General features: G+C 39.9%; 1 protein-coding gene across 3 annotated transcripts in view; it reads left to right on the top strand.

Annotated features, from left to right (window-relative positions):
- LOC134790947 (dual specificity tyrosine-phosphorylation-regulated kinase 2) overlaps window positions 1-20,300 on the top strand; it is a 93,836-nt gene that overhangs the window by 56,349 nt on the left and 17,187 nt on the right. For 2 of the 3 annotated variants that reach the window (XM_063761969.1, XM_063761971.1), the window contains exons 4-9: window positions 616-765; window positions 1,511-1,638; window positions 6,266-6,404; window positions 7,001-7,172; window positions 10,642-10,785; window positions 12,020-12,149. In XM_063761969.1, the coding sequence (XP_063618039.1) occupies window positions 616-765; window positions 1,511-1,638; window positions 6,266-6,404; window positions 7,001-7,172; window positions 10,642-10,785; window positions 12,020-12,149 (863 nt within the window). Of the gene's footprint in view, window positions 1-615; window positions 766-1,021; window positions 1,035-1,510; window positions 1,639-6,265; window positions 6,405-7,000; window positions 7,173-10,641; window positions 10,786-12,019; window positions 12,150-20,300 lie in introns of all 3 variants that reach the window. The other variant, XM_063761970.1, reaches the window with a different exon arrangement.

Raw genomic sequence — 20,300 nt, 5'->3', positions numbered from 1 at the left:
TTTATTTACTTAATCGCGTATATGCTTTAAACTTTAAAATTGCCTCCGACGTTTCAAGGACGGCAAAGTTAAAATCAACTCTATTCCCAACTAAGTGTAAGTAGTCAATCAATATAAATAGGTAGGCATTATGTACAACTTGTTGTTAGATTTAGGGATCAAATATATACGCTCGTGTGAGCACATATAACGCTGTGTTGCGGCTTACAAGTTTCCACAACTTTCGGTTCAGCGGTTTAGGGATTTCCTTCGAATAAGGTAGGTATACTAGACTGTTCTAAGTGGCGGCTAGTACCTACTTCATGTATTGTATAACGGATGTTTGTATAAAATGTCAAGACTAATTAATAAAATATCCTGCTTTACGAAATGGACATTGTAACCCAAAAAGTTTTTTATTGAAAAAACTAGAAGAAATTCATTTACCTACTTTGCTTTGTTCATGATATATATATGTAATTTCAGTAGTATTTAATACTAAATAAAGCGAAAATTAGGCCGAACATGGCCATAAATGAATAATAAATAAATACCTACCTTTAATAAAAAAATGTGTACTTGTCAAATACTTAATAAAACTTATCTCCGAATTAATTTGACAACTTACATTTCCAGCAAATCCACGACCACGTGGCGTACCGCTACGAAATCCTGGAGGTGATCGGCAAGGGGTCGTTCGGTCAGGTGATCAGGGCCCTCGACCACCGGACAGGGGGGCAGGTCGCCATCAAGATCATACGCAACAAGAAGAGGTTCCACCACCAGGTACAATCCTATCTACTGTCTAGAGGTGATCGGCGAGGGGTCGTTCGGGCAGGTAATCCGGGCCCTCGACCATCGGACAGGGGGGCAGGTCGCCATCAAGATCATACGGAACAAGAAGAGGTTTCACCACCAGGTACAATCCTGTCTACTCTAATTCTGGAGGTGATCGGCAAGGGGTCGTTCGGTCAGGTGATCAGGGCCCTCGACCACCGGACAGGGGGCAGGTCGCCATCAAGATCATACGCAACAAGAAGAGATTCCACCACCAGGTACAATCCTATCTACTGTCTAGAGGTGATCGGCAAGGGGTCGTTCGATCAGGTGATCAGGGCCCTCGACCACCGGACAGGGGGGCAGGTCGCCATCAAGATCATACGCAACAAGAAGAGATTCCACCACCAGGTTCACATTGCTTTCGGGCAGGGACTATCTGACCGAGAGGTCAGGTCAAGAGGCAAGGGCGAGTATAAATGTTAAAAGAGCGGTGGTGTGCGTGTATAGACTAGTAATTTAGTTATTTTGACGAGTACATGATTAGGATCCACATTAAAAAATATACAACTTTAAGCCATGGTAATTTAAATTATAACTACTTCATGAAGATGGCAGTGCCGAAATATAACTGCCAAAACAGTGCGATTTCAATGGCACTCAAAAATATTGTTATAAGACTTGACCAAACTTTAACCTCCATATCTCTGCCGGTTATACTGCCGCTGATTTACAAAACTGTATGTTGTTTCAGGCCCTAGTGGAAGTGAGGGTGTTGGATCATTTGAGGTTGAAAGACAAGGACCAGGCGCACAATGTCATACACATGCTCGACTACTTTTACTTTAGGAACCACTTGTGCATCAGTTTTGAGTTGATGAGGTAAGTGTTGCAGATTTTTAGGAGAAGAATGGTTAACAAAATGGATTACGACACTTTCTGCTATCCTGGTGCTAAGAGTGACAGGGAAACAAAATACCTTTCCTTCAGCAGAAAGTTTCGGTCGACCATCTAATAACTAAGTATCTAATATAAGAGCCTCGGTAGAGAGTACCATTTTGTACCATTTGGAGTTGAAACTCTAGGTCCATGGGGTCCCAGCGCGCATAAGTTGTTCGCAGAAATCGCGAAGCGTCTGGTTGACGTAACTGGTGACCGAAGAGCTGGCGGCTACCTCGCACAACGTATCAGCATTGCGATACAGCGAGGAAATGCCGCCAGCATCCTTGGTACAATGCCTCAAGGGCCTATTTTAGATTTAAGCTAGTTATTAATTTAGTTTAGTAGTACCACTGTATATATATTGTAAGTATCTAATAAATTAAGAATGTGCAATGCCTTTCTTAACGCTAAATGTCGCCATACCTACGTCAAACATGTATGTAGTTCTTAAATGGGTAATTGGGTAGGTACTTAGTAAACCAAAGCTCGCATTAATATCCTAAATAGAAGTGCAAGTTTACCGTCCAGGCCAGATAGGACGGTTTCTATTTGATTCTCATTTATTTATTTGTGACACCATAACACAAGACAGAAAAAACATAAACAAATGATACATTTAACAACCACCAAATTACCCTCAATAGACATATGGTACCTAGCGCCACTTGCACCATCCCACTTACCCTGTGTTAACCGGTTAAACCTGGAGTTACCATGTAGATGTAGATGTAGTAGATGTAGTGTAGGGACGCCCGGCCGGAAGCAGGCGGGCTGTCGATCGCTTGTCGCGTTCATTCAGCCCAGTTCCCTGGAGTTGGAGCTGCAGGTTACTGTCCCGGCGGCATTCCCACACTATTCTCCTCAAATCTTCTTGTTTTCCTGCAGAACAGAAGGACATCTTTGAGTTCGACGTCCTTTAGTTCGTTTTCTTCTAGTGTGTCTCTACCGAATGTATTATATCGCGGTGCCGCGTACATAGTACATTCTGCTAGTAAGTGTAAGCTGGTCTCCTCCTTTCCACAATGTGGACAGGAGGCGTCTCTACTGATTTCCATTATCTTAAGGTGTCTGTTGAGAGTATTGTGACCTGTAATGATACCTGTCAGTAGTCTCAGACTGCTCTTACCTAGTTTCAAAAGATACCTGGTTCTCCTGTGGTCTATACCTTTGATCATCATCTTCGACTGTCTGCATCCAGTCTCTTCTTCCCATTCTCTCTGTGCTTCCATCTCTTTTACCTTCTCTATGACTCCCTTCGTGACATCAGCTGACATAGGCAGAGCCGGTTCCGGACCTATGTATTCCGTCTCCGCCCCTATCCTCGCCAGCTCGTCTGCTTTCTCGTTTCCCGTTACTCTCTGGTGTCCTGGTACCCATGCCACCGTGACACTTCTTTGCTTGCCTATCAAGTTGAGTTCCTCTCGGCATTCTCTCACGAGCGAGGAGGTAACTGATATTTTCTTTAGTGCCTTTAGTGCTGCCTGGCTGTCTGTATATATTACAACAGCTCCCTCTTGTTTTGCGCTCTTTTTGATTATGCTTGCGCAGCGTGTTATAGCACATACCTCGGCTTGGAACACGCTAGCATATCTGCCCAGTGGTACTGATACTTTCTCTCCCAGTTTGGGGATCACTATGCCCGCTCCTGCTAATTTCGTCGAGCTTCTTCTTGAGCCATCCGTAAAGCAGATGGTCGTCGGGTGTCCGACTTCCACCTTCCAGTTGTCTCTTTCTCCTATGTGTATTCTATATTTCTTGTCAAAAATCTCCTGCCTCTTTATAAGGTCATTATTAGCCATCAACATTTCAAGTTTTGATTGTGCCTCTCTTTGTATCAGCGCGTGTCTCTTGTCCACGCAGCTTCCTCTCCATTCCTTGCATGCTTTCATTCTATACCACTGTTCTGTGGCTCTTTTCTCCACCTCAATCCAGAGTGGCTTCAAGCCTAGCATTACCTCCATTGCGTGTGTCGGGGTCGTTCTCATAGCCCCCGTCATCATGAGGCACGCTAATCTCTGGACTTTGGTTAGTTCTCTTTGGTTTTCTTTAATATGTGCTCTATGCCACCATGTCACTGCTCCATATAGCACCCTGGGTAGTATTATCGCCTTGTAGATCCAGTGGATCATTCCTGGCTTCAGTCCCCAGTTCTTTCCTACTGCCCTTTTGCATTGGAACAATGTTCTTATAGCTTTAGCCGTCTGCTCCTTGATGTGAGTTTTGTACCTGAGTTTACTGTCTAAAGTAACGCCCAGATATTTCAATTCCTCCACCATGTCTAGTTCTATTCCTTGTATCTTTATGGGTTTCATCTCCTTTATTCTTCTATTAGTGAATAGCACTAGTTTCGTTTTCGATGGATTGAGATCCAACCCTCTCTCTCTGCACCACCTCAGTACCTGTCTGAGACCTCTTATCATTATATCTCTTATCACGGTGAGAACCATTCCTCTCACTAGCAGCACTCCATCATCAGAGTAAGCCTGCATGTACATGCCTCCTCTGTTGAGCTCTTTTACCATTGAGTCCAGAAGTAGGCACCACATCAGGGGGGACAGGCATCCCCCTTGTGGGAACCCTCTTCTTGGACTAATCGTCTTTGTTACTCCTCCCAGCTCCGCCGTAATGGATGTACCTTTTAGTATTCTCCCTATCCATTGCGCTATTGTCGGTCGGATGCCCTCTCTCTTCAGACTTTCTTCTACGGCCTCTTGCTTTGTCAAAAGCCCCCTCAACGTCAAAGAAGCAGCCTAGTGCGTACTGTTTCGTTTCTAGTGCCCTTTCCACCCTTAAAGTTAGGTTGTGTAGGGCTGTCTCCGTTGACTTTCCTGCCATGTAAGCATGTTGATTCCCATGTAGCGGGTCTCCACTGCTTTCCACATTTTCTCTTATATGTTTGTCTATCACTTTCTCTAAAGTCTTTAGTACGAACGACGACAGACTTATGCTTCTGAATGACTTCGCTTCTTGGTATGATTTCTTACCCGGTTTCGGTAGGAAGACCGCCCTCACCTCTCTCCACACCCTTGGAATGTATTTTAGTGCAATACTTGCCCTGTATAATTCCACTAAGTCCTCTTTTATGTATCTATATCCTTTCTGCAGTAGTGCCGGCAGGACTCCGTCAGGGCCCGCAGCCTTGAAGGGCGCAAAGGAGCAGATCGCCCATTCTACCCTCTCCTCCTCCACCACCTCCAATGCCGCTGCCCAGTCTGACTCCTCCTGACCTTCCTGCTTCTCCATTTCTGTCATCTCTTTGCAGTCCGGAAAGTGTGATTTCAGCATGACGCTTAATATCTCCTCTGGTTCCGTAACTAAGTCTCCATTTACTCTCAGACTACCCAGTTGGCACGATCGATCCCCTGCCAGCAGTTTCACTACTCGTGCCCCCTCTGAATAGCTGTTTAAATCTCCCGTGAACCTCCTCCAGCCCTCTAGTCTAGCTTTCTCTCTTAGTCTGGTGTACTTATTCCTGACCTCTCTGTACGTGTCCCAGCTCTGAGAGTCGTCCCTCTTTGTCGCCACTCTCATTGCCCTTCGCACTTTCTTCCTTACCTTTTGTAGTTCTCTGTTCCACCATGGCTGCCCTTTGCCTGTTTGTATCAGCTTCTCCGGGCAGGCCTTGTGGTATGCTCCTAATATGATCTCTTTCAGTCTGCGAGCCCCATTTTCTAGGTCATTCACATTCTCATACCTGACTCCCGAGACAGCCAATTCCCTTAGCTCCTCTTCGTACTTCGTCCAGTCGGTTTTACGTGGATTTCTTACCTTCATCTTCTCTACGCGACTATCGATGCTGTAGAGTAATCTGCGGTGGTCAGACATGCTGTCCTCCACATCCACCCTCCAGCCCTTTACCTTGTCGCTCACCTCTTTCGTTGCCATGGTAATGTCAAGCACTTTTTTCCTGGCTCTCGTTACAAACGTTGGTGTATTACCTATGTTCATAATTTCTAGGTCATTGCTAATTATGAATTCTATCAATGATTCGCCCCTTTCGTTGGTGTCGCAGCCAGCATCGCAACCAACAATCAGTGGAATCCCCTTACCTCTGTACCACAGTACCGTTTCTTCTAGTTCCTTCGTGGGTGCCACTCCATCGCCCGGCAAATAGCAGGACGCTAGCGCCACCTTGTATCTCTTGCCATCTTCTTTCATGAAGTAGGTCTCCACCACAACAAGGTCTCTGTAACATAAGGTCATGACACAACCCATGTTTCTTATTTTGTTGCTCACATAAATGCATGCTCTAGGAGGCAGCTCACCATTCCCTTCGTAGTAGAGAGCTCCCCCAAGATGTCCCAGGCCTGCCACCCGATTTTTCCATGCATAAGGTTCTTGCAGCAGTGCTATGTCAACTTCGGCCCTCCTAACATATTGTCCCAGCTCGGACATCGCATCCTTGCAATGCTGGAGTTACCATGGTTACCAGTACAATTTGACACGGGGTTAACGGTTTAACCGCTTAACTTCGGGTTAGTGGCGTGGTGCCTTCTGACCTCTTGTCCAGCGCTGATTTTCCATCAGGTGACGTTTCACGGTATTTATTGAAATCTTCTCGTTGCAGCATCAACCTGTACGAGCTGATAAAGAAGAACAACTACCAAGGCTTCAGCTTGAGCCTGATCCGACGGTTCGCGAGTTCGTTGCTCAGGTGTTTGAGGCTGCTGGAAGCGGAGAACATCATACACTGCGATCTAAAACCGGTAAGAATTACGCACGACTATCATTGCATCAAAACGAAAACAAAAACCGGTATTCGTGTGAACTAAGTTGAAGTGCAAGAGGATTTTTTGATGATCAAGATCTTAGCTGTAAGAAAACTTAAGGTTACATTCGGATGGTAACTGTAGCAGTGTTGCTATTGCAGTGTTACTTCGTCTTGATGCGGACGCTATGTCCTTGATAAATTGCTTTACTACTTATTGTTACCGCATTTCTGTCGCGATTTGAACGTTTAATTAGTCACTTACCTAATAGTAATGTAACCTTAATCGTCTCGATATTGTTACTGACTATTGTCTCCTGATATTATGAAACGGGTTTCTTTGCAGAACTTACAAAGCCCTAATATTAAACAAATTAACACTCACAACCAAACCAAAAATTAGCGACTTTATATGGAGAATTCTACACACTTCACAAGGATGCGGGCGTAGACTGTAGGTAGTGGGAAAAATCTGTTTAGTGGCGTGAAGTAGCAATTTAAGGTTTAAGTATTAGATTTAGGCCACAGGGTAGCAAACTTTAATGCACACGGCTCCTTTAATAAGACCATTTAATACCAAACTTTGTTTTTCAGGAAAACATCCTCCTAAAAGCGCGAGGCAGCTCGTCCATCAAAGTGATAGACTTCGGCAGCTCGTGTTACACGCATGCGCGCGTGTACACGTACATACAGTCGCGGTTCTACCGCAGCCCCGAAGTGATACTAGGGCTGCAATATGGGGCGGCTATTGATATGTGGAGCATGGGTGAGATATTATTCTTCTACATATATTATTGCCTACTATAGGTACAGGGTGGCTAAAAAATAACTGCATTCAAGTTGCCAGGAGTTTTGGGATTATACTGAGCTACTTTTACTATGGGACCAACCCCGAAATCGCGAAAAGGCTGGTCCATTTTCTATGGGAGGGGATTTTTTTTCGCGAATTCAGTGTTGTTCCCATAGTAAAAGTTGCTCAGTATAATCCCAAAACCTCCCTGGCAACGGGAATGCAGTTATTTTTTAGCCACCGTGTATATCAATGTTATGTTTGTGGTGAGCGATCCGACAGAAAGTATAGCGTTCACCAAGGAGGAGTTTTGGTTGAAGGGTGTCAAGTTTCGCCGGTTCCGCGGCTGGCTCCCTGACACTGCGGGGTTGCGTAATGCATCGCAACCATTATGTGATTTCTAGTGTTTAGTTATTTTTATAATAATGTATGCTAGTTTTAAAGTATTTATATATGGGCCACTAGTTGCCTGAAATAAAGATTTTCATTCATTCATTCAATGCTCCTAGATCTGTTAGTATAGGTATGGACACTACAGTTGAGGTCAACGACACCTATACATTGAAATGAGTATTCCTTTTCTTTATCTACCGCTGGTTCAACAACCAAATGCAATTAAACCTAAATCCCATTCACTCATTCGTTCATTCACTACTTTACTTTTGTGCAATAAATACTCAGAATATATCTGCAGGTATCATCTGTGTGTGTAATAGATACTTAAAGTATGTTTTATTGCAAATAAAGTGATTGATTGATTGATTGATTGATTGATTGAAAGATAAGATAAGATAAGATAAAAAATAGCTTATTCAAGTAGGCATATTACTTGATCATTTACCTCAACTCTAATCAAATATCTAAGAAGTTGATATAAAAATAGTAACTGCTAAATGCAGGGCTCGGAACCGGTATTTTTTAAAAACCCCGAAATAGCCCAATATTTTGAATTATTTTATGTTCTTTACGTAGGACAGAACCATATATTTAGGCAATGAGAATAGATAGTATAGAGGGGTCCTGTCATAGTAAATTTTGTAGTCACAGTAAACTTACTGCCATCTATCGACACACAACCAAAACTCAAAATGAAAACGTATAAAACTATCAAAAAATTAATATATATGGATAAATGATTTTATTATTTTTATATCATTTTGACCCATGTTCATTCACTGATACCTATGTATTAAAGTTGTTAAATATGAAACGGTGTCGTCACGCCATCTAGCCGAGGATAGGCCAAAGGTGTATGCGCCATCTGTCCGAGAATGACTTTTTCTTGACTTCCGAGGCACGTTTTTTCCTTAGACTTTATTCATCTTATACGGAGTTACATATGTCTTTGATTTAGGTAACAACTTTGTATTATTAGGTTGTCCCATTAAAATGAAATAATAAACCAAAGAACGAAAAAGAACGTAATAATACCGGTATTTTTGTATGGAGCAAATACCGGTTTCCGACCCCTGGCTAAATGTATATTAAGTACTTACACTTACTCATATTCTCATATAGTTCGACGGGTTCGACCCTGTCTATTCAAAATTCTAAACCTCTAGTTGCAAGCTATCAATGCATTCTTTGCCCGTCGAAGTAATTACATGATTACACTAAAAGAAATGTAATCCCATTGACTACGTATAAAATGACGAACCAATACGTGATGCCATCCGTAATGTCAACCAGTCGCTTACGCAACCGAATTGGTAGAAAGCTGAGAGAAAGGCGGCGGGATCCTTGCTTCCTATAATATGATATGAGACATCTTGTCGTTATCTGTGTTGCTACAGTATCTTTATCAACAATAATTGTTGATAAAGTTTTAAAAACTCTTGCGCCCAAGTTTGACAGACAAACTATATGGCGCAACCTAAAATCATAAATAGAAAATAGATAAATGAATGAACCAATTGGTTTGCGGTTCCAGCATGCTCATACACATGTTATACCTGGATCATATTTTATTGTTTTGTCCACAGAAGATACCATTTTTAGGGTTCCGTACCCCAAAAGGAAAAAACGGAACCCTTATAGGATCACTCGTGCGTCTGTCTATCTGTCTGTCCGACCATTCCCCCCCCCCCCTTTATCTCCGAAACTACTGGGTCTAAAATTTTGAAAAAAATACACATAAAAGTTCTTTACCTATAGATGACAGGAAAACCTATTAGAAATGTGCAGTCAAGCGTGAGTCGGACTTAATTACTTAGTTTTGATCCGACCCCTACGCATTTTTTTAAGACACACGTTCCACATAAAAAAATACATTGTTAAAAATGAGTAATGTGCGGAACGCTTGGAACGCGAGTCCTACTCGCACTTGACCGGTTTTTTTTAATATATTGGACCCAGAACGTGAATTTTTATTTTTATTATTAAATAGAATTCCAGCATGCACGAATTTGTTTTAGACTTGATAGGATAAATACATGGTAAGGTTGCGATTGAGAGGCAGATAATGAAATTTCAGTAGATAGAAATTTTGCATTGTCGATAAATCTTTAATTAAAATCAATACTCGCAGCGATACCTAAATAAAAACGATAAATAAGAGAATGACAATATAGCTTTTAGACGGTGCTAATTCGTTTCACAGTATAGCGACGTACTACATAACACTACATCAATTCTGTTGTGGAGTGTAGATTCTAGATAAACAACTGGTGCTTACATAAATGGACATCTGTTGTGTAATTACTGTTGAGCAGACATTCTAATAGGTATCGATGTTTTATTGCCTCTCGATTACTTTTAAAGTTAATACCTAAATTCAATATTAGATCGTGAGATAGGCGGATACATATAGGGTATAATTGTCAGTAATTCTAAATAATAAATAATGAAATAAAAAATCACTGCGGTTTATTTAATAATTTCTGATTACTTATCTAATAATGTTATGTATCTATGAAATAAATGAAAAAAAACATACACTACGTGTCGGCCGATTCAAAGTGACGCGTCTGACAGGCCAATTCGAGTTTTAGTTATTCGAACTGTTTCCAATATGATACTGATCTGCTGTCAGTGTCAAAAGTGATGTTTTTGGTTGAAGAAATATCACTTTTGACACTGATAGATCCGTATCATATTGGAAACAGATCGAATAGGACTGTGAGACATCGGGCCACCGCTAGACCAACTAAGCTATCGAAGCTTGAAGCTTACCCAATTTAGGTGGATATTACCACCATGTATTTAACGTGTTTTGACGTGATAACGTCTTATAAATCGATGAACACCGGTAGCATGCACGAAAAAGTGTCACGTTGTGGACGGATCTCCATGGTAATGTTGTGGACAGCTCTCCATGGTAACGTTACGGCCACGTTTCCTTATGACGTTATCACGCAAAATTATCGTCCGTAAACCGACATTACAGACAACAATTTTTTTTTTAATAACATGGGTTTAAAACTTAAAACCATTAATCTCATTCCAGGCTGCATCTTAGCGGAGCTGCATACTGGCTATCCCCTCTTCCCTGGTGAGAACGAGGCGGAACAGCTGGCCTGCATCATGGAACTGCTGGGCCCTCCACCTCCAGACCTACTCATTCACGCCACCAGGAAACGACTGTTCTTTGGTGAGTATTACAGTCTACCCCCTGTTGGGGGGTGCAGCTGGCCTGCATCATGGAACTGCTGGGCTCCCCGCCACCAGACCTACTTATCCACGCCACCAGGAAACGACTGTTCTTTGGTGAGTATTACAGTCTACCCCCTGTTGGGGGGTGCAGCTGGCCTGCATCATGGAACTTCTGAACCCTTCGCCACCAGACCTACTCTATGATACTAGGAGACGACTGTTCTTGACTTAGTTGCCTCATATGATGTTATTTTAAGAACGAATACAGTAACAAAAAAACCGGCCAAGTGCGAGTCGGACTCGCGTTTCTAGGGTTCCGTACATAAGTCCGACTCATGCTTGACTGCACATTTCTAATAGGTTTTCCTGTCATCTACAGGTAAAGAACTATTTTGTGTATTTTTTTCAAAATTTAGACCCAGTGGTTTCGGAGATAAAGGGGGAATGGTCATTATTTAGCTGTTTTCTTAAATAACTTCGAACCTACGTATTTTAAAATTATAAAAAGAAGTGCATCTTTGGGTCACTAATTTACATATGTGTACCAAATTTCAACTTAATTGGTCCGGTAGTTTCCAAGAAAATAGGCTGTGACAGACGGACAGACAGACAGACGCACGAGTGATCTTATAAGGGTTCCGTTTTTTCCTTTTGACGTACGGAACCCTAAAAACACCACGCCATATGGCTTAAATACAGAGGCCACATTCAAAGCAATTAGGTTTACTCGTAACCCCATTTTACCGACCGGTTTATTTTGACGACCGTCCGGCCTTGTGGGTAGTGACCCTGCCTATGAAGCCGATGGTCCCGGGTTCGAATCCTGGTAATGGCATTTATTTGTATGATGATACAGATATTTGTTCCTGAGTCATGGTTGTTTAAATATTTCTATGTATTTAAGTATTTATATATTATATATATCGTTGTCTGAGTACCCACACCACAAGCCTTCTTGAGCTTACCGTGGGGCTTAGTCAATTTGTGTAAAAATGTCCTATAATATTTATTATTATTTATTATTTATTATTATTTTAAGAGTTTCCATTGCCAAATTGACTGTCTTGGGGTATACCATCGCCCGCACTCTTAACTGTCCATCGCTGGGCCTTATGCCTTTTGTAATAAGGTCCACCGATGTACAGTTAAGAGTGTTGCTGTTTGTACCTATCAAAAAGCAATATGACACACATAAGCCCTTTCTAACCCAGTCACCGTGAATTATCTTGCAGACTCAAAAGGCGCGCCGCGCTCGGTGACGAACTCGAAGGGGCGCAAGCGGCGGCCCGGCTCGCGCACGCTGGCGGCCGCCGTGAGGACGGACGACCCGGCCTTCTTACACTTTCTGCATCGGTGCCTTGAGTGAGTACTTACACTTTTTTCTACTCGTCGACTTTAATGTTTAAATTAAGATCTTATACATAACTGTAATCGCATACTTTTCACTATGGGCTCCCGACTCAACTATAATGACTTCTAACGAAACGCTTTCTTAGTCAACTGTAATTTGACCAATCACGTGTCCCCGCAGTCAAGAGGAACAAACTAAAGAATAGAACAAAAGACATCATCAACGCGTTTCTATTTAATGAATAAGAAGTGCGTTGATGTTTTTAGTACTGTCTTTTTATCTACTGTGGTATACTTACCTAATTTTGTTTAATTATTTAGGTTTTATAGTAGAAACTTTTAGTTGACTCGTAAAAAAAGTATTGTATACAATAGTTATATATATACTTAATCAAGCTTTTCAATCTAGAACCTTTCTTAGGCCACTCAGCAACTTTGTGGTCTAAACAAGATACTCGACTGAAAAGCTGTCTATTATATCTCGATGTATAGTTATAAACGCCTAATCAAGACCAGAGCACACCGGCTGCGTGTGTGTAGACGTGTACGTGCGTGTGCGCTAAAATATAGGAGCCGTGTACGCACACGTCACGCAAACGGGGTGCCGTCTCTCGTAAGGATCTGTATACAACGCGAACGTGCTCAACACGCGTCCGGTGTGCACAGACCTTAAGCGTTGTGTATAAGCTTCTATAAATAAAAATCATCAGCGAGTAGGTAAGTTATTAGGGTTCCGTACCCAAAGGGTAAAAACGGGACCCTATTACTAAGACTGCACTGTCCGTCTGTCCGTCTCTCTGTCACCAGGCTGTATCTCATGAACCGTGATAGCTAGACAGTTGAAATTTTCACAGATGATGTATTTCTGTTGCCGCTATAACAACAAATACTAGAAAGTAATGAACCCTGGGTGGGCGAGTCCGACTCGCACTTGTCCGGTTTTTTTTGGGAGATGTGACCGTATATAATGACAGTAGGTACTTACGCTTTAGTAAGAAAGCAGTAACAAATGTAACAATAGAGCCCTCGCAATTATAACCAGAAGCTATTGTCATTGTATGCAAATTATATCGAAGTAGGTTAATTAGATAATTAGATAAAGCTTCCGGCTGCCAATAGTCGCCAAATTACCCATTATGTAACCACATTAACAAGAGATGACATATTATATTATTTCAGTGGGTTTTGACTTTGAATCTTATGGGAATTGAAATAAAGACGACATTTCTAATAAGTCCGTAGCCAACATTAATGACTTTACTGAGCCGCAGTACGATTGCGATAATCGTCATTTTAACTAGTTTTGTTTATTTATTATTACTTCCGCTTTAATATAATTGTATAATTGCGTTTCTAACTAATTTATACAAGAACTAGTCTCTAGCGGTTCTAATCTAGCTTTTAAGATTTAACACACACACAAACAAAATATCATAACATTCATAACACTGTATAATTCTTGTAAACTTAATGTATATATAATATTTAAAACTTTCGCGTTATGAACACATATTAACTCGCATTTATAGACGGGTCTATCGCGTATTTTATTACCTTTATTTACCGACATTTCGACACAGGTTTCACTTAATGTATTTCACTATATTATGTAACTACCTATTGCTTATGATTTATGATCAATATTATCCAATTTTAAATATTAAATAACTGTATGTTTAGCAGTAAACTTAACCCATTTCTCACACACGCCTTATCGGTAATATCTGGAGCATGTAATGTCATATTGCGTTCGCCAGACATGGTATCGTTCTATTATTGCTATCTGTATTATGTAACGACTTAGTTCCCATTTAAAGGAGTGTTTGTGTTTTTTTAAATGTTAACCCTTTGACTGGCATCATTGATAAATTCGATTTCTCTGAGAAGCTAAATAAATATTAAATCATAAGTAATTTACAACGGATCTATCGCGAATTTAATTTTTTAAGGTATAAACTACTAATATAAACTGTCGGGTAAATAAATCTGAAAATGGACACTTATTTTATGGAATTAACGGTGATTTTCAGAATTACCCGAATATACCTTACCTTTTCTGATATTCCGACGTTTCGACGCACAGTGGCGGATTTGCAGTCTTTGCCGCCCTAGGCCCAAGGCACTGTAGCCGCCCCTTGCTCAGCATCCATCACATTGACTATATTTTGAGTTATTTCTTGTGAATTTGTTGTCACAATTTGCCGCCCCTAATACCTATCTTGCCGCCCTAGGCCCGGGCTTACTTGGCCTTAGGGCAAATCCGCCACTGTCGACGCAGGTTACACAGATCTTGTTGGTAGATAAGAAGACAATTACATTTTAATATTTCTTCAAAACGCGAAAGTTTTAAAAGCTAAGGGGTCATCCATTAATTACGTCACACGAATTTCTAGGTTTTTTTACCCATCCCCCCCTCCTTGTCACACTTGGTCACATATTTGGCAAACCCCTCCCCCCTGGTGTGACGTCACATTTCTTCAACGAAATCGGCAAATATTGATTTAATATTTTATCAAAATATTTTTGACAAAAGAAATATGCGTAATTTTATAACCCAAAACTGATTAAGAAATAAAATTAAACGAATAAAAATGATTATCGTTTCAAAACCTTGTTATTTAAATGATAATTAGCGTATAAAATAATTTAAATACATTTTCGGTTACTGATGAAGTTAAAGTGACGTCACAAAGTTTATGACTCCCCCCTCCCCCTTGTCACAACATGTCACATTTTCTTGACCCCCTCCCTCCCCCTAAACGTGTGATGTAATTAATGGATGACCCCTAACTAAATACCTACGTTGAATTGCAATTTCATAATTTTTAATTCCTTGTAATGAATTTCAATTGAATAGTGCTTTTAGTTTTTTATATTAAATCCGGTACATAGGTTAAACTAACCCATTGACCACCATTAGCCTACGATCGACTAATCACAGCCTACGTAGCCTTAGGCCCGCGGTCAAAGGGTTACATTATATAACCGTTACGTAATGTGAACTTTGCGGGCTTGCTTTAAATGGACGCTACGCAGATGGCCGCTAAGTACACTTAGATTGAAACGGCCGCCTTTTATACGCATTACATTACTGAAAAGACCGGTCTTGCGCCACCCGCATCCAGCGGACTGCCGCGACCTTTACCAGTGCCCTGAGGGCCTACCGCGAACCACGTTCGAAGTGTTGCCTCCCTGTCACACTTACGTACAAATTTACAAGTGCGACAGAGAGGCAACACGTCGAACGTGGTTCGCGGTAGGGCCTCAGTTTATCTAAAGCTTGTAACTTGTAATACAAGTAGAAGTCCCTTTCTAACAAAAGCTGTCAAAAAGGGACAGGTCAGCAGTCCACCTTGTGGGGGGTCTACCCACGCTGCGCCTTCCGGTACGTGGTCGCCACTCGAGAACCTTTCCGCCCCATGCTGTGGTCATTGTGGCACTCTTTGGGGGATGCCTATGTCCAGCGGTGGACGTCCTCTGGCTGATATGATGATGATGATGACAATACTGCAAAGATTCGTAGATTGTGTAAGTATGTGTAACGTCTAACCCCCTTATTCATAAAACATTACGGGCCTGATTTAGTTAAATTATGTTTTATCCCTCTTACAAATACATAAGTCAAAATGACAGATAAGGACAAACGATTATTATTGAGGTTTGTAGCGCGTTTATGAATGAGGGGGTAAGGCGTCCAACAGGCGTATCCTGATTTTAATAACAGGTTATGAATTAGATCTAGATTAGTTATAGATCTGATCTGTCAGTGTCAAACGTGACGTTTTTGGATGAAGAAATGTCACTTTTGACACTGACAGATCAGGCCGCGTAGCCAAGATGCCAATCGCTTACGCTCCGTAGCGATCGAAACGCAACTGTCACTGTCACACTAATATGCAAGAGTGATAGAGAGAGATAATGCTTTTCGTTGTCGAAGCGATAGCGATTGTAACCTTGGCTAGGCCGGCAGATCCACAACTAATCCAGATCTAATTCATTGCCTGTTAATGGCCTGCCTAATTACTTATTTATTCAAAATTTTTTGGCCCAGAATACAAAAAAAGTACAAATGGCGGACTTAATGCCTAAAAGCATTCTCTACCAGTCAACCATAGGGCTAAACATCGATGTAATAAAAATGGTGCAAGAAGAAATAAGAGAGTATAATTTGGATTTAATTACTTGTTATTTGTAACTCCATTTTGGCTTTCACGGGCCTATTAATCCCGGTCTTTTGATAGGCTTGCGTTGCGTGGGGATAATAGATCCAACACGTAGAGGCCCTTTGGAGAGCTTGAATGTCATGTAGAACTGTTAATTACTTGTTATTATTACACCTATTTAATTGGTTAGGGCCAATAAACTCCAGGCCCCGAATGGCCTTAACAAACGTGTTTAGAGTACTTTCTAAGTAATGTGTAAAGGCTCGTTATATAAAATAGAAATCAAACGTACCTATTAAGGCGCGGTGTGTAGTAAAATGCGCTTTTTTGTCACCATATTTACAGGCTTTTACAAGGATTTCATGCATTATTTTCTAGTATGTATAACTTCAGTCCTTGAACTACGTTATTGCTTGTCAGAAACACGACGGCTCATTATTTTCTCGATAGAATCTTAAGTTGAAAACATGCCTAACACTGTCTTTATTTCCTTATGTTAGAAGTACTACGACGAAAATGTATATGAAACTTACTTCAGTCGATAGCTTTTAAGTAAATCTTCATTATTGCTTGTCCTTTTATCGATACGTTAATTTTTTCATTCATCATTTGATGAATTCAACATTTTGCCTACTAAATTACATCCTACGCGGCAATACCTTGCGCCCATTCCTCACGCCAGTACGCCCGTGACCACTGTCAGCGTCGGACCTATGCTAGTTTAGCGGACGTTTCATAAAATGGGTAATCACAGTATAAATATGCAAATATGTTATACACACAATGTTTTTCAACATACTTGCGAAGAAAAGCAAAATAATTCTTAAATACGGTGACATTTCAGACATTCGTCCGTCATATTGTCATTTTATAGCAAGTTGGGCAGCAAAGGCACACACCCATCTAACCAATCCGGAATTCAGTCACGATTGATAAATTGTGTAAACATATTTTAAAAGGCTATAAAATTAATCAAATTGAATAATTTTTAAACATAGATATACATACATACAGGATTCAAATATTTTAGACTGGTCATATTTTTCATAAAATCGATTTCAATTGGCAAATCGTATTACTTTTTGGCAACCGGGTTTTTTAACCTAATTAGACCCCGCTGAATCCGAAATTGCTGGTTGCTTGATCGAATTCTTGACCGGAAGTGAGATATTTGATATTAAAGGACCCTTTTTTTAACTTTTCGTAAATAACTCTTAAACGGTGGCGCATAGCAAAAAATATTCTATGACATAAGTAATCTGCATAAAATTGCCTACAAGAAAGATTTAGTACAATTTTTTGCTAGGATCAATATTCAAAGAGATATTAACGCGGGAAATTCAATTATAATCAATTCTAAGGTCCCCTTTTTTAGATTTTCGTAAATAAATCGTAAACGGTGGCCAATATCAAAAAATGTTATAAAACGTTAATAATCTACACAAAATTTTGTACCAAAAAGATTCAGTACACTTTTCGCAGGGATCAATATTCAAAAAGATAATAAAGAAGGAAAGTTAATTATAATAAATTCTAAGGTTCATTGTTTGTATGTTTTCGTTAATAATTTGAAAAGTATGACTCATTGCATCTTATACATAAATAATAAACATAAAATTTCCTACTAAACATGTAGAACTTTTCGCTAGGATCAATATTAAAAAAGACAAAGCAGCGGGTAAGTTAATTATAATCAACTTTAAAGTCCCTTTTTAGTTTTTTGTAAATAACTCGTAAACGGTGTCCCATAGCAAAATAGGTTTTAATTAATAAATAATTTACATAAAATTTTCTCCAAAAACATCTTGAACTTTTTTTCTCTAGGATCAAATTTAAAACGATATTAAAGGAAGAAAGTTAATTACAATCAGTTCACAGGTCACTTTTTTTTTAGTTTTTCGTAAATAACTCGTAAACGGTGGCCCGTTGCAAAAAAATATTATACATAAATATTGAACATAAAATTGTCCACAAAAAAGGTTCTTTACACTTTTGCGCTACGATCAATATTTAAAGAGGTATTAAAGGGGGTAAGTTAATTAGAATCAATTTCCAGGTCCCTATTTTTAGGTTTTCGTAAATGATTCGTAAAATAAGGCTCATAGCAAAATAAGTTTTTAATGTTCTTGTAAATAAATAATCGGCATACAATTTTCTACGAAAAACATAACACTTTTCTCTAGGATCAATATTTGAAACGACGAAACGTTTTCTTAAATCAACTTTTTATCTCTTTGTTAACTTTAACAACCCTAAAGTATTGATCGTAACGTAAAAATAAAAAGATCCAAATTTGTAGGAAATTTTATGTTAAAACTTTTGTTATTGTTTTGTACCTATGCTATTCGTACAGATATTCGAGATATGAGCAAAAATATGAAAAAGGTACCTTCACCCCCCTCCCCCCTACACCCTCAGCACACCCGCTAAGCTCGAGGACATTAAGTATGGTTATCTGGACACCACAAGGTATAACTGTGCCAATTTTCAAAATTATACGAATTATTTCCGCAGATTTTTTTTATTTTCTTGAGCTATTAACTAACTCGAATGTCGAAGTAGAAGTGTTTTTTGTCATTACAATCTTTAAATGCTTGACTTTTACTCGTCAATTCAAAATTAGAAAAATAGTAAGTATTACAGTTAGAGGTATAAATTGTTATAATTCTTTTTGTGAAGATAGCTAAATTATCTTAGCTTTGCTAGTATTCTTCCTTATTTTCACTACCTACTTGCCCGAAATTGACTGCTAGAGTTAGACCAAGTCTGCAACGATTTTGATAGCATAGGCAGTGCAAGTGTTATACATAATTTCATAGAAGTTTGACGTTTAAAATAACACTTGCACTGCGTGTGCAATCAAAATCGTTGCAGACTTTTCTTGGTCTAGCTCTATTACATTTTTAATGTCTATTAGTAAGAACTATTATTTGTCTCATAATAATTTGGTATCATTTGATTAGATTCTCAGTTTGTCGCGGTATACACTCATATTGTATATATAATTAATAATTATTTACACTCACCGTCTTACCTACCATTTTTAATTTCATTAAGTACTCATCAAAATTCGAATTTGCTAATAAATCTTATTCAATATTAATTGCCGGAAAAAATCCCGGAACTGACAATTCAGAATACCGATGTCGTCAGAATAAGGACGTAGACGTGCTGCGCGGGAATGGTGCGGTGCGCCGCGCGGGGCGCCCGCCTGCCCATTCTACCACGCGTCTGCTTCACCCCCTTGAAAACGTAAAACTCGAGTATAAGAGCGCCTTAAAGAAGAGTCAGGATGGTATTGGGGTCAAACAGATTCCTGTGTTATGTCTTTCCTGTAGACATACACAAGAGTTGTGTATGTCTACAGGACTACTTACATGCCCACAAGCTGTTAACTATTGCCCACAGGAGAGAAAACTAGTGTGTTCGCGCGAACAGTACATTTTTCTCTCCTGTGGGCAATAGTTAACAACTTGTGGGCATGTAAGTAATGATTTTATCATAGTTCTTTAAATAAAAGGAGGACCTTTTCACGTGGATAAGGGTTAAATAAGAAAATTAACCTTTATAGCCCTTAACTTTCGTGTATGTCTACAGGAAAGACATAACACAGTGATCTGTTTGACCCATTGACTTGATCTCTGTTCATTTGTACGGGTAAATGTAGGGACGGATTTGCAGCGAGGGAATATGTAGGTAGGGTAATTCACCAGTAACTGGCCACTTTTAGTAACTGTGTGATCAGTATAAAATGTAGGTCAAAAACTAATCCCATAACTCACTAAAATGATGTTGATATACGCACATTTTATGCGTGACGATCGATTACCATCAGCCATTTACCATTCTGAAAAACGAACCTATATCTTAATCTAAAGACATAGCAACTAAAATATATCGAATAAGGGAAAAGCAACTGTCACCTTAAAATTGTTTATGCAGTTAACCAAACAAAATATAATCTGCGTTTTTGAAAATGTATCACGCGCTAATTGCTACT

Source organism: Cydia splendana, chromosome 5 (assembly GCF_910591565.1).
Source record: "Cydia splendana chromosome 5, ilCydSple1.2, whole genome shotgun sequence".
In the NCBI taxonomy this organism is placed as follows: Eukaryota; Metazoa; Arthropoda; class Insecta; order Lepidoptera; family Tortricidae; genus Cydia; species Cydia splendana.
The sequence above is the reverse complement of the archived record's forward strand: the minus strand, read 5'-3'. Positions and strand labels throughout refer to the sequence as shown.